The sequence below is a fragment of the Phaseolus vulgaris genome, chromosome 8, assembly GCF_051622355.1.
Source record: "Phaseolus vulgaris cultivar YP4 chromosome 8, ASM5162235v1, whole genome shotgun sequence".
NCBI lineage: Eukaryota > Viridiplantae > Streptophyta > Magnoliopsida > Fabales > Fabaceae > Phaseolus > Phaseolus vulgaris.
Window position 1 is genome coordinate 22,001,578 of NC_143505.1, and position 14,669 is coordinate 22,016,246.

At 34.3% G+C, this 14,669-nt stretch overlaps 1 protein-coding gene across 1 annotated transcript; it reads left to right on the forward strand.

Moving 5' to 3' along the window:
* Positions 1-5,568: 5,568 nt before the first annotated feature.
* LOC137825885 (uncharacterized) lies at positions 5,569-13,732 on the forward strand. Its single transcript, XM_068631685.2, has 9 exons — positions 5,569-6,033; positions 6,534-6,683; positions 7,828-8,042; positions 8,247-8,317; positions 8,422-8,584; positions 10,861-11,032; positions 12,686-12,844; positions 12,934-13,022; positions 13,327-13,732. Exons 1-9 carry the CDS (start codon positions 5,739-5,741, stop codon positions 13,420-13,422), a joined length of 1,410 nt encoding a protein of 469 aa, XP_068487786.1. The 5' UTR covers positions 5,569-5,738; the 3' UTR covers positions 13,423-13,732.
* Positions 13,733-14,669: the final 937 nt, after the last annotated feature.

Below are 14,669 nucleotides of genomic sequence, written 5' to 3' on the forward strand. Positions count from 1 at the left end.
AGTGGCTATCCCTTAGAGCTTCATCCAAATTCTTAGGCTCCACTTGAGAAATAAAAGTCATTGTCTCACATAAGTGACATGTCCCTCTGCCTTGAGTTTTAGACTAGTGAACTTAGTTAGGTCACCAATAATATGCTTTGAACATCCACTGTCCAAATACCATTGGTTTCTCTTGCTGCTTTTCTGCAAAACAAAACAAAAATAATACACACGGTGCCCCTTTTAGTCTAGGGCCCAACAGTGATTAATACCTTTCCTTTGGAAGCCATTTGGCCAAGCTTTTAGGAACAAGGTATTTTCTAGCAATGCATGTTCTAGAAATATGTCCAGATTTCATACAATAAAAACAAGTAACAGGATATACCTTTTTACCACTGTTGAAAGAGGAAAAACTAGTTTTTGAAGGAACAAAGAAACTTGACAACTTTTTAACATTGTTTTCTTTTCCAGGATTATAACCAATTCCATTTTTGTTGAAACCAACATTTTGTGACCCTAAAAGAGTCTTAAGATTATCTCTTTCCTTAGTGAAATTAGATAATATTTTCAACAAATACTCAACTTGTTTTTCCAGCTTTTTACAGTTTTCACAAGTCTTTATTGAAGCATGCAAACAATTCAATTCAAGGTTTACAAGATTAGTTTTAACTTTATGCAGTTCCTCCTCAAGAGATTTTACCTTAGGTGCAAGAACATTATTTTCATTTTGCAATTTAGTACCTATAACAGCCAGCCTATTTGCCTCATTATGAGTTTCTTTGAAGGAAACTAGCAATTGATCATAATTGTCAGATTCCATAGAGAAATCACTAATCGAATCAGATATTGATCCTTCATCTTTCATCATGAAACACAGGTTTGTTTCTTCACTTTCTGTTGAGAAGCTGCTTGTTGAAGACACTTCATTCTCTTTCAAACTTCTTGCTGGATGGTTTTTCTTTTGTTTGATTGTTTGGACAATCCATCTTTATGTGACCTATTTTACCACAACCAAAGCAAGTATAGTTAGAAGGATTAGATTCATTTGGTTTAGGATACCTCCTTTTTTGCTAAGTCCTATCTCTGCCTTTCTTCTTTAGAAATCGGCTGAACCTTTTTGTAAGTAGACTTAATGTTTCATCATGTTCAACATTCTCTGCTTCCTCACTGTTATCATTATGTACACTTTTTTTCAATGCAAGTACTTTAGTTTTTCTCTCCACTGTCTCTTGCTCTTTAAGCCTTTTGAGCTCTAGCTCATGCTCCATTAATTTTCCAAATAGTGTAGCAGTGGACAACTTTGACAGATCTCTGCTTTCTGATATAACAATCACTTTGGGTTGCCAGCTCCTTTCAAGACACTTCAACACCTTTATATTGAGCTCTTCTTTGTCAAACACCTTGGTTTACAATGTGGGTAAACCTCTTATGTACATCATCAATGTTTTCTCCAGGTTGCATCCTGAAAAGTTCATATTCTTGAATGAGTGAATGTTTTCTTGATCTCTTCACAGCATTCGTGCCTTCATGAGTTACTTCCAAAACTTTCCACATTTCCTTAGTCGAATTGCACTGAGATATTATGAAGAATTCATCCATTGTCAATGCAAAAGTTATGATGTTCTTAGCTACTAGGTCATATTGAGCCTTTTTCTTTTCACTCTCATTCCATTCAGATCTTGGTTTCACCACTGTTTCATCTTTAACAACCTGCATTGGCACAAAAGGTCCATGGACCACAGCTTCTCAAATACAAGAGTCAATAGATTCCATGAATATTTTAATCCTTATTTTCCAGAAAGCATAATTCATTCCACTAAACATAGGGGGTCTATTAATAGACGAACCCTCAGCAAAAAGCACTTTAAACTCAGACCTATTGCACACAAACTTGAGTAAAATACAAGTCCTAGCTCTTGATACCAATTGTTTCAATACTGTCAAAGTTCAAGAGGGGGGTGAATTGAGCTTTTAAAAATTTCACACAAATTCAGTCTTTTTACAAAATATAGGAAAAGAATTGATTTATTTTGGAAAGAACAGATTTATTTTTCTGCTTACTTCATCAAGATAGTATTTCAGTTATCTGATTTTAAGGTATTAAGTGATTTTAACAGAGAGCAAAGAATTATCTGATTTTAAGGTATTATGTGATTTTAATAGACAGCATATGAATAGATTTATTTTCTAAAAGAGATTTTAAACAGATGCAACTCAGTCGTTTTGATAGCATAAAAGGCTAAGCCAAGATACTTGATGCACAAAACAAAGTTATAAAAAAACTTTTAAAGAACAAGGCATCAATTTATAAAAGAATCTATTCATTTGAGAAATAACAGATTCATTTTTTTATGCAGTAAAACATATTTTGGAAAAACACGAGAAAAACATTTTAGAAAACGCTATGCTTGATCTTATCACCTTGACAAGGGTTAAGAGGTGGGTCACGATGCAAAAAGCTCACTTTAAACACACTCTAACCTATACACAAGACCACCCAATTACAAAGACAATACTCAAAGCAAAACACACTTTTTGCTACATCAAACACATTGACTTGAAGGAGCCACATCCATCTTCAACACTCTATACTCCTTTTGCAAGTGCTCTATGGGAAGGCATAAGCATGGATTTTATATTAGGACTTCCTAGGACAGCAAGAGGTTTTGATTCCATTTTTGTGGTTATGGATAGGTTTAGCAAGATGGTACATTTTATTTCTTGCCATAAAGTGGATGATGCTAACAATATCTCTAGGCTCTTCTTTAGAGAAGTGGTAAGACTTCATGGTTTACCTAAAAACATAGTTTCGGATAAAGATCCAAAATTTGTAGAGCATTGTTGGAAGACTCTTTGGGAAAAGCTTGGAACTAAGTTGAAATTTTCAACTTCTTGTCATCCTCAAATGAATGGTCAAAATAAAGTTAAAAATAGATCTCTTTCTACTATGCTTAGGACAATCATGAGAGGCAACCACAAATCTAGGGATGAGTACCTTCCCCATATTGAATTTGCATATAATAGGGTAGTTCATAAAACTACTAATATTTCTCCATTTGAAGATGTGTATGGATTCAATTCTCTTACTCCTTTGGATTTGATACCTCTACCTAATCCACAAGAAATTGTGCATAAGGAAGGAGTAACAAAGGCTGAATTTGTTAAAAAAATGCATGAGAGGATTAAGGATCAAATACAACAACAAACAAAGAAATACTTGAAACATAACAATAAGGGGGAAGAGAGAGATAATTTTTGAGGAAGGAGATTGGGTTTGGCTTCACCTTAGGAAGGATAAATTCTCTACTAAGAGGGAACCCAAACTTAGTCCCCGAGGAGATGGTCCTTTCCAAGTCCTCAAAAGAATCAATAATAATGCATATCAAATAGACTTGCCTGAAGAATATGGAGTACATACTACTTTCAAAGTTATGGATTTAACCCTTTTTATAGGTAGTGAAGATGAAGAGGCAGAAGCATTGGATTTGAGGACAAATCCTCTTCAAGAGGGAGGGAATGATGGAAGAGGCCCAAACACAAGCCCAAGTACAAACCCAACAAATAGAAGATCAGGGCCAACTACTAGAGCTATGGCAAAAAAGATTCAAGAGGACTGGGATACAACTACTGATGGCAGAGAAACCTCTCAATATATGTTCAAAGAAGCCATAAATCTAGTGTAGAGTAGAATTTATTTTCTTGTCAAAATAGAATAGAAATTTTACTTGTATTTTTCTTTAATTGTAATTAGGGTTGGATTAAGCATCTAAAGACCAACCTAGGTTAAATTAGGGTTTCTAGAAAACTCCTAATTAACCTAGGCCGACCCATTAGACCTAAAAATGAGCACATGTTACACACCATGCCACTCCTTCCATGTGAGCTCATTTTAGGCGCCAAATTCAAACCCATTTCATTTGAATTTTCCCACCCTTTCTACTTGTTCAAATCCGACCCTCTCATGCTATTTAAAAAGGTGTTTGGTTCATGTATTTTGAAGATTAATGAATGAGTGAAATTGTTGCTAAAATATTGAGCTAATTCTCACTCTTGTCTTGCCTCTTTAGGATATACACTTTAGTCTTCAACTCTCCACCTAGCTCAAGTGATTAGGCCTCACCTATCACTCTCCATACTTAGCATGCACCTCCAAGGAAACCACAAGCTCCATGTGAGCCTCCTTGCACGCCTCCTCCATTGAAGCTTCCGTAAATCCTCCAAAAATTCAACAAATCAATTCGGTCATGAAGGCACAATCCATCAACAACTTTCTTAGTTTCTTGCTATGCCTACAATTGCTCACTATATTGCAACAATTAGAATTCTCAGATATATTAAAGGAGCTTCAAGTCTTGGTTTATTTTTCTCTTCCGACACTTCTGCTCATCTCAAAGCCTTTTGTGATAGTGATTGGGGCACTGCAGTGATTCAAGACAATTAGTGACTGATTTTAGTGTGTATCTTGGGAATTCTCTTATATCTTGGAAATCAAAGAAGCAAGGAAGAATATCAAAGAGTTCTTGTGAAGCTGAATACAGGGCAATGACCACTGTTACATGTGAAATTCAATGACTAACTTATCTCCTTCAAGATTTCAAAGTTCCTTTTGAGCAACCAACTCTTTTATATTATGACAATGACTCAGCAAGATACATTGCAGCAAATTCAGTGTTTCACAAGCATACGAAACATATAGAAATAGATTGTCACGTTGTTAGAGAAAAATTAAAGAAGGGTCTCATCCATTTGCTTTCCATTTCCACCACAGAACAACTGACTCACATTTATACGAAAGCTTTAACACTACAAAAAAATCATCAAATAGAAACCAAATTTTAGAGACCAAAATAATTAGTTGCAATAGTAACTAAATTAAAGACCATTTTAGAAAAAAAAATGGTTTATAAATTACTTTCTATTATTTTTAAATAGTTTCTAAATTGATATCTAATTAGTTACCAAGGTTTTAACAACCAATTATTTAGATTCTAAATTTGGTAGCAAAAATATTGGTTGCTAATTAGATACCAATTTAAAAACCATTTAACAATAATAGAAACTAATTTAGAAACCAAAAATTTATTTAGTTCCTAAAATGATCTCTAATTTAGTCACTATAACAACTAATTATTTTTTGTCTTTAAAATTAGTTTTTATTTCATGATTTTCTTGTAGTGTAAGTCCCAAATCTTTTAAGAGTATTTGTTTCAAGCTGGGTCTCAAAAAATATTTGCTCCCCAGATTGTGGGGATATTAAAGGATATGGTATCATAGTCATTTTTGAGCCTATCCTATCGAATGTTTATTGAGCTTATCAGGTCACCCGCTATTAGACTGTTATCGAATAATCCATAATATGTTATCTCGCGCACAAACTATCACTCTTGGCGTGAGGAGGGTGTGTAGGAGATCTCACGTCGACTAGATATTAGAACATTTTATAGTATATAAGTGAGTGCAAACCTCACCTTATAAGCCGGTTTTATGAAGTTGAATTAGACTTAAAGTCCAATCTTAATACTTTGTCCACGTGTACACATGGATAGTAACTTTGACTTTTATCATGTATTGGTTGGAACTTGTATATTCATATTCATTTTCAAACCCACTAGTTGCACTTTAATTATGCATATATAGTCAGGAAGAAGTAGTTTATATTTTATGGTGCATCCAAGAACACTAGATACATAAAAGGATGATTGTTATTTGGTGTTTGCAGAAGTTGAAAAACCTTTTGTCCAAGAAACTCATTCAACAGAATGACAACTTCACTCTCTGCATTTCTTCCCAACCCAAATCCAAATCTTCCAAATCCGAACCTTCTTCACAACCACAACTTCACCCTCTCTTCCGTTCGTTCTTGGAAAAACAAAACCACGCCCAGTAAGACTCCATTCTCTGTTTCTTGTTCTTCTTCGTCTCACGCATACGACGTCGTCATAGTGGGGGCTGGCGTCATTGGCTTAACCATCGCTCGTCACTTCCTCCTTTCTTCCGATCTTTCTGTCGCCATAGTCGACAAAGCTCTTCCTTGTTCTGGTGCCACTGGCGCAGGTATATCTCTCACTCTCTGTGCTCGCAAGATTTTCATACTTTGATGTTTTTGTTCTAAATGCAATTAATAGGTAAATTCAGTATAAAATATTTTATCCAAAAGAAGTTATTTAAAGCTGCTTCAATTCCAAATCAGTTTTGGACCTGGAATCAATCTCTCATTGAGACTAAACATGTGACCTGTCACCTTATTTGGTATTTCAATGTGATTTTAGACAATCCATTGTGAAACCAAATATAAGTTTATATAGCAACATGAATCCAAACATGCACTAAGTCATTTGCATTCGTCTCTTTTTTTTTTTTGTGGGGGACTAGGTGAGGCTACCTGGGATTTCAATGTGATTTTAGCTAGTCCATTGCGAATCCAAATATGCATTAAGTGCGATATTTTATTTATTTATTTTTTTGTATTGCAGAACTAGAAAACGGAGTGCTGAATTTTAATTTTCTGTAGGGTTTTCCCCCTTTGATTTGGAATTTGAGCTGGTTGTTTCCAGGGCAGGGACATCTATGGATGGTAAACAAAACCCCTGGAAGTGCTACATGGGATCTTGCATGGAGGAGCCATCAACTCTGGACAACACTGGCACAGAGCCTGGAAGAGCAAGGCTTGGATCCTACGGTGGAGTTGGGTTGGAAAAAATCTGGTATAATAACTCTGTCTTTTTATAAATTTATGTTTGAACTGCAATTTGAAAGAGATTCATGCCAATGTAGCTTGTCCAATTTGAAGTTTCTTATATAATTTGCATATTTTAGTTATGAGGCATTGGAGCTGATGTTACATTGTAGGAGTTAGATCAACTAAACAGAGTGTCTGGTTTTGTTATAAGGTTTAATTATATTTTTAATGGTCTTGCTCTCCCAAATTTAAGAAAAAAAGAAGCTTTTCTTAGTCTTTCAAAATGGAAAAATTATGGGTTTAGTCCCTAAATACTAAATTTGAGAGACTAAAATGTGTTTTCTAGGATTTTGGAATTAGGAGTTAGAGTTTAGGGTTCAAAGTTGAGTCTAGGGTTTAAACATATATTTAACCCCTCAAATTTAGTGTTTCGGGACTAAAAGCATATTTTTCAATTTTGAGGGACTAAAAAAATGCGTTTTTAAATTTGTCGAACCAAAATCAGAAAGTCCTAAATTTCAGGGACTAAAAACATAAATAAACATTGTTATAATTATGAATTTCATATCCGTGTGCAATTGTTTAATCTTGTTTTGCAGAATTTTCCCAACAAATGAAAAAACCATCTATATTTAGCATTGTTGAAAGTATTTTGATGACTTGTTTTTGTTTGATAGCATGCATGTATCATTGCCCTTGTGATATGTATGCTGGGAACTTGTTCAAGGTCATTCCCTCTTCAATCCAGGAGATTGTCTGACTATAGGGAGAGGTCTTGCACCTGCCTGCATCTTTAGCTTTTACCCTTTGGAGCCATGCTGCTACATATCTTAATATTTTCCCGAAAGCACTTTTTTGATGTCAAATAGCATCATTTGAAAGAGAAACATTATGTTGTTTGTTTGTAAGAAGCGAGAGAGCATTCTGTAGATCAGGATAATTTGTTTCATCATTCTGTTTTCTATATTTGAAATATAGACTTACTTGTGTAATTTTGTGCTTTTGAGATTATCCTGAAGCAGTTAAGGCATGTCAGAACCTTGCAGTCTTCTATAAGTGTTGTATGCAGTAATATGAAGGAGGCGTGGAATTGATATTTATAGTCATGAAAGTTTTAGGCCTCTTTTCCCCAGGTCCAAACCTTTGATGTGACCTCTTTTGATCTGCAGGAAGCCTATTAATTGGTAGAAGTGATGCAGAGTCAGACATGTTAAAAGGGAGGGTGAAACAACTTTGTGAGGCTGGGTTGAAAGCGGAGTACCTGAGTAGCACTGATTTGTTTAAAGAGGAACCTGATCTGTTGGTGGACCGAGACAGTGCAGCTGCATTTCTACCTGTAGACTGCCAATTGGATGCTCATCGCACCGTTGAATATATTGAAAAGGTTCTGTATTCTTTCTTCTTTTTTTTCTTTGCATATCTTCTACTTGCAATGCAACTCATAAATAATTATCAATGTTTACATTTTGCATATCTCTTACTTGCATTTGCAACTTAATGTGTGCATTATTCTTTCAAGTAAAGACTTGCCACAGGCTTCTATATGACTTCAGACTTATAATTATAAATTTATTGTTGTGTGGAGTAGACTAACAGGAATTTTGCATCAGAAGGAAGATATGGAGAATTTTTTAATGACCCAGTGAAATGTTTTATAAGGTTTAGTTTTTTCCCCTTTCCTTTGCACTGACTGTGGCACTTAAAACACTGGTAGGGGAACACATTTTGAGGACTAAATGCTTTTTTTTTCATTTTGATCCCAGGTCAGATGGCAATGGGGAGGTTAAAGCTGTTCAGACTTTTAAGAACACATTATACAGCAAGAAAGCAGTTATAGTTGCAGCTGGTTGTTGGACTGGTTGTTTGATACAGGACTTGTTCAGAAATTGGGGAATGGAACTACATGTTCCAGTAAGGCCCAGAAAGGTGTGTTTAAGAAATCTTTCGCGATCAATCCTTTTGCCCCATTCTTCAATAATCAAAAAGATCATTTTCAATCAAGTTTGGATTTTTTCGTTTGGAGTCAGGAGGATTCTTCTACTGCATTTTTATTTACTTTCTTTTTTTCTTTTTTTTCATCATTCCTTACACCCACAAGGTTTGGTCCTGTAGAATCTGACCCATTTCATCATTGAGTGAAAAGTACGAAAAAAATAGATCAATTTTTCGATCAAAAGTACTATGTGAAATCCTCGGTTTTTTCCTCTTTCTCTATCCCTATCTTGTAGGTAGAGCATTTGAATCAATAGAGAACTCTTCTTCTTTATCTGGATGAATCGATATGATTACATTCCAATTCCTTCCTGATATCTCATAACCGAATTGAATCCCAAATTGACAAGTTAGTGTGAGTTTATCCATGCAGTTATGCACCCTTCAAATAGGAATATATACAGCTTGAAGATGATCTAATCTTTGCATATATAGGAATTCATTCATTGTTTTTCCAAATACTGTCATTTACCATGATGCACTCTAGTACATTTTACTTTGTAATTTGAATTCAAGTTGTAACTGTTTGGAATTTTCTTTCTTGTTCTCATAGTCTCTTCTGAAAAAAAAGTTCTAACATAAAAAGGAGATTTTTAGAAACCACTTAGGTTGTGTGTTGCAACACTGTAGTCTTTTTTCAAAGGAATTTAAACTTCCTGTCTTAAAAACACAATCCATTTCTTGGAACTCTGAAGAAATTTGATTTATAGTTTTGAATTTATTTTTCTAATTCAACACAATCCACAATGCTGATAAACAACACTGTTTCACATGATGATGACATGACAGTTAAAGTTACCATAGGAATATTTAGCCCCTTGCATACATATGAAAAGTTGTCATGCATGCACGATAACTCTGTAATTCAGGACCTCGAACGAGGCACCTAGACAATGTGACAAGTCAGTGAGTGTAACGACAAGTGTGTATGCAACTGCTTGATGATCATGCAAATCAATAATGTTGGATTGGAACAATGCAAGAACACCTGTAGAAACTATCAGGAAGCATTAACCTAGTAGATTCAGTGTCATCACTTTGCTTAGGAAGTGATTTGGATTCATTGTGAAACTTTTGTCTAGCATACATATAAACCTGCTTAAAAGAAATAGAAAATGATATAATCTCAGTGTACGTCATTTTATGTCTATAATGGTAAAGCGTGACTATTATAGACAATTTATATCATGTTATCCCCTAAGCTTATGAGTCATATATCATTTTATATAATTTTTGCATGAAATTCCTTGAGAACCCTTGTGACCAAAGGCTCCACAAGGCTAACTTTATTTTCCATCTGTTAACTAGTCACATTACATCACAGATGTGACCATATTGTGGGTTCTTTTTTGGAAATTCCTCTCACACATATATACATAATCTCATTCCCACTTCTTCATTCTTGGGCATGCAGACAAACACATCCAAGCCATTCAGAATTCTGTTTTGACTAATACACAGCAAGGGGGTGTTTGGCAATTTCTAAAACTAGTCTAAGATGGCATCAGATACCCAAATGTCTCCTAAAACAAACTAGTTTTAAATTGAGCAGTTGTTTGGTTTAAAACTAATTATAATATCAAATTCATTTTAAAATGGTGCATTGTCATAGGTTGTGATTATCTAAAATTGAAAATGATAGATACTAGAATTATAATAAATTTCAGAAACTCTCCATTATTATAACTAACTTTTTCTCAAAAAGGATTTTGGTGCTTCTCCAGTCTGTATTTTCTCTGTTGTGTTCAGATTTTAGTCCATGGGATAGTCCAACATTCTTTGAATGAACTGTTGCATCATTCTTCTTGGTGACAACACTGTTTGGCGTGTCTTGTAGCTCTTCCACTTTTGGATTGTTTGCTTAGTATTGGACTGGGCTTCTGTTGGGTCCTATTTTTGTATGATTGTAGTTTTTTTCTTCAAAGCTAAGTGTGTTTTAGTATGAACTAGTCATGCAATATGTTTTCTATTACTCTTTCTTTTTTCGTACGTGGTGAATTTTCCTTCCATGATTTGCTTCTTGATACGGGATCATCCTGTTTAGGGAGGAACAATAAAGCTAGTTATTTATTGTTGACCACATGCTCATGCAAACATAACAAAGTTTTATCTTTAGTAAACTCCTTTCAAATGCATCAAATTATGTCTGATGATCAGTTTATTTTATTGATCCTATATTACTTTCCAATGTTTCTCTCTTTGGTATGAAGGGTCACCTACTTGTGCTTCAAAATTTCAATTTGCTTGCATTGAATCATGGCGTGATGGAGGCAGATTATCTCAACCATCCAACAATTTCTGGGTTAGAATCATCAGATTATGAAAAGGACTTATCTGTTTCAATGGTAGCAAGTATTGATGCAGCAGGGAATCTTCTTCTTGGTAAATTTCTTTTCTATGTCCCGTGTAAATAATATTTGTGCAATGGAGAAGCTCATATTAATAATCTATACATAGGATGATTGCTTATCTTGCTTTTAAGTTTTGACTGCTATTTATATTGAATAATCTTGTCTTTGAAAGGATTTCCTATAAGATAGGAGCTTTTCAATTTTAGGTTTAGGTTTAGTTTAGCTCTACTCCACAAAACTGGTTTGTAGGATGAAGTTTGCATCATGCTTTTATATATATATATATATATATATATATATATATATATATATATTAAATCTTAACCATATCACTAGTTGATGTGGACTACTACCCTTCACGTTACAATTAAGGTAACTCCAAAGAGGCCGCATATTAAGGTGGACTAAGGGTGGTGACCATAATTAAGATAGGGCAATTGCTTCCTGCACCCGATCAGTTGTGACTGGCACCCGACGAACTTTTTAAAATCCCATCATGCCCTTGTCTTCTTCACTTTGAAAAATATTATATGGTGAGGTAGAGGAAGTTCATTGTTGTGTGAAGCTTTAGTCCGCACCATCTTCTAGAATTACCTCCACCTCTAGTCCGCACCATCTTACAACATATATAACAAAATAACATTCAATCCAACATATATAAAAAATTATAACACATATAGTATAAAAAAACAAATGAAAAATTCCATAGAAGCCAAGTGCCCTAAACTACCTAACACTAATATGGATAACCATATCCGCATAACAACAACAACACTACGGAAAAAATTATCCACAAGTCAAATGCCTCTTGCGGATAAAAATATCCAGAGGCCATTCTTCCACAATTGCGGATAAAAATATCCGGAAGCCAAGTGCCCAACTGCGGATAAAAATATCCAGAATCCAGTCTTGAACTGCGGATAAAAATATCCAGAATGCATAGTGAACTACGGATAAAAAAGTGCGGAACTCAATAATGAATTACGGATAAAAATATCCGGTAGGCATGACAGAGTACCTTTCTCCGACGATGGTTCCTTCTCCGACTTCAGAAGCTGACGGTGGCGGCTGCTGCGATGATGAAGCTCACTGATGGTGAAGGAAACCAAGGGAGACGACGGTGGATGACAGTGGCCAAGGGTGGCTGTTGCTGCTTCAAGCACAAATGAACAAGAAGAAGAAGAAGAATAGGGTTGGGTGCATGAGATTGGGTGCCTATCACATTTTAAGATATTTTCAGATTCATTAAGGGTAGATTGGACTTTTCCTATGTGTCCGGGTGCGAGTTAAAAATGATATGGTGCAGTGCAGGAGAATCTGCCTTAAGATAGCTGTACAACATGAACTCTAAACAATCTACTAAAACTGAATGATCCAATCCATCATGAGTTACTCTAAAAACAAAGCCCAATACTATGTCCATCAATTAGTTCAATACCATAATTAATATGTTGATGATTTAAGAATAATTTCTAATAATTGATTAATGTTAAACCACAAAATTAAATAATTAATCTAACAGCTCATGATCTCTTGGCTGAACAGTTGTTCCATTTCCTTCATTTATAGCTTTCAATTTTTCATGAAATAGATCCAGTTTTACTTTTGATTCAAATTCTTCTGTGTTTGAATTTTAACATTTTTTTGCTTGCTGTACAAAACCAAAATCTTATTCACCGTCAAGGGAGTAGTCGTGAATTTGTTGGTTTCAACACCGACTTGGACGAGTCTGTTGTCAGTTACGTCTGGAGACGAGTTGGAGAATTCTTTCCCAAATTGAAAACGCTTTCCCTTTCAGATCTAAGTGCTAGTAGAAAAGTCAGAATAGGACTACGACCTTACAGTGAGTCAATATCTCTTTGCTATCTTATGCAGCTATTTATAGTTATCTACATTTTCAAAACCTTACTTGCTTAATGTTTACCCTGTTAGTGCCTGATGGGAAGCCCATGATTGGGCCTGTACCTGGTTTGTCAAATGTATACCTTGCGGCTGGACATGAAGGGGCTGGGCTTTCACTGGTGAGTTCTCACTTAGATACTTAATATTTTTCCACAGCTTCTATCTGCATTCCGAATATTTCTTCCTGCACTGTTTCCAAATGTTTCTTTTACCTTCCGGAATGACCAATCTGGAAGAAGAATCTAAAATTACATTTCAGATTGGTGAAGAGAAAGTTTTAAGGAAGTGATTTTCTGGGTGCTGAAAACAACTGTCATATTTTTCATTAGAAAATAGCATTATAACATTGCCTATTTACTTTGCATGCACTCTGAAATCTGAACAAACATTTAAATAGTTTTCTGATTATGGAGAAATTTCCAGGCTTTTGGGACTGCTGAAATGATTGTTGAGATGGTGTTGGGAAATCAAGGAAAAGTTGATACCGCACCTTTTGCTGTGCAGCAGGCTCTTGATTGAAATTTAGACACCTTTTGAGAATACAATAAATTAGCTCAAATTTTATTCGAATTCATGATTAAATAAGTTCTTATTGTAACAGAAAAGAAAAGGTAAAATAAATCTTTAATGCTTTGTTTGGATTAAAGAGTGGAAATGAGAGAATGAATTTGAGATGATTTGAAGGGAAGATTTAAAGAAAGTTAGAATGTTTGGATTATAAGGTAAACATAGTGGAAAGTGTAGGGAAGATTTATGAAAGTTTGTAAGTAATGAGATGGGTGTGATTGAAATTGTATTTTTTTAATTAAGAAAAATGTAATTTCACACATTTGTCCTTGCATTTAAAAATTGTTGAAAAATTAATTTGATTGATTATTTGTGAATTATAATTGTTTTGAATTAAAATATTATTTTTGACAATTGAAACATTATTTTCGGTACTATGTTTATGTTAACTTCGGAAAAATATAAATTATGTAAATTTTTTGGATCATATTTATGATTTGTCATAAATTTTATTTAGAACAAAGCTGTAATTTTGGATTATTTATTTTTGAATAATAGTTGTATGCAATTAAAAGATTATTTTCGATACAAGAGTAGATTATTTTTGATAATGTGTTGGAGTTATAATTTGATAAAGGAAAAAATATTTATGAAATAAATATTAATGCAGTATTTTAATTTATTAAAGGAAAATTCATCGATAAAGTCTGTGCATAACAAATATTAAACATACATTACAAATGTATATATAAAGGAAACATGAAATAAATAATATTAATAATAATAATGTTATGGAAAATCATGTGAATGATATATTGAAATATATATCATTCAAAAGAGTCATGGAAGTCCTTAATTTGTTTAGGGGTTTGTGTTATAAATATGATTACAGATTCAAAAAGAAAAATACATATGCATAATAAAGTACAACTAAATTTTACATAGTTTAGGGATTTTTTAGTCACTATCTTCATCAGCTTTCTCATTTGTCGCTCGAGAGACTGGTCAAAAAGTTGTTTTACCACATTAGGATGACCACAAAGCAAGTCATAACAGTTATCCAATAGATTTCCATCGTGTATGTTCATCTCCACAAACCTTGTGTTAAGTCTTTCTAATTGCTGATCAATGATGTCCACCATGCGGGCTTTTCTTTTTAAGCCCCTAGAAGAAGAAGTACTACCTGATGGTTGGGATGGTTGAGGTGACACCGATGGGGGTGTCAGATTAGGGTCAGGGCTATATGAATTTACAATAGG

Excerpts from the sequence above, each read along its gene's own strand:
- LOC137825885 (XM_068631685.2), top strand. The coding sequence starts at position 5,739 with ATGACAACTTCACTCTCTGCATTTCTTCCCAACCCAAATCCAAATCTT. Across the intron at positions 6,034-6,533 it reads TTCTGGTGCCACTGGCGCAG|GGCAGGGACATCTATGGATG; the intron begins GTATATCTCTCA and ends GGTTGTTTCCAG. Across the intron at positions 6,684-7,827 it reads GTTGGGTTGGAAAAAATCTG|GAAGCCTATTAATTGGTAGA; the intron begins GTATAATAACTC and ends TTTGATCTGCAG.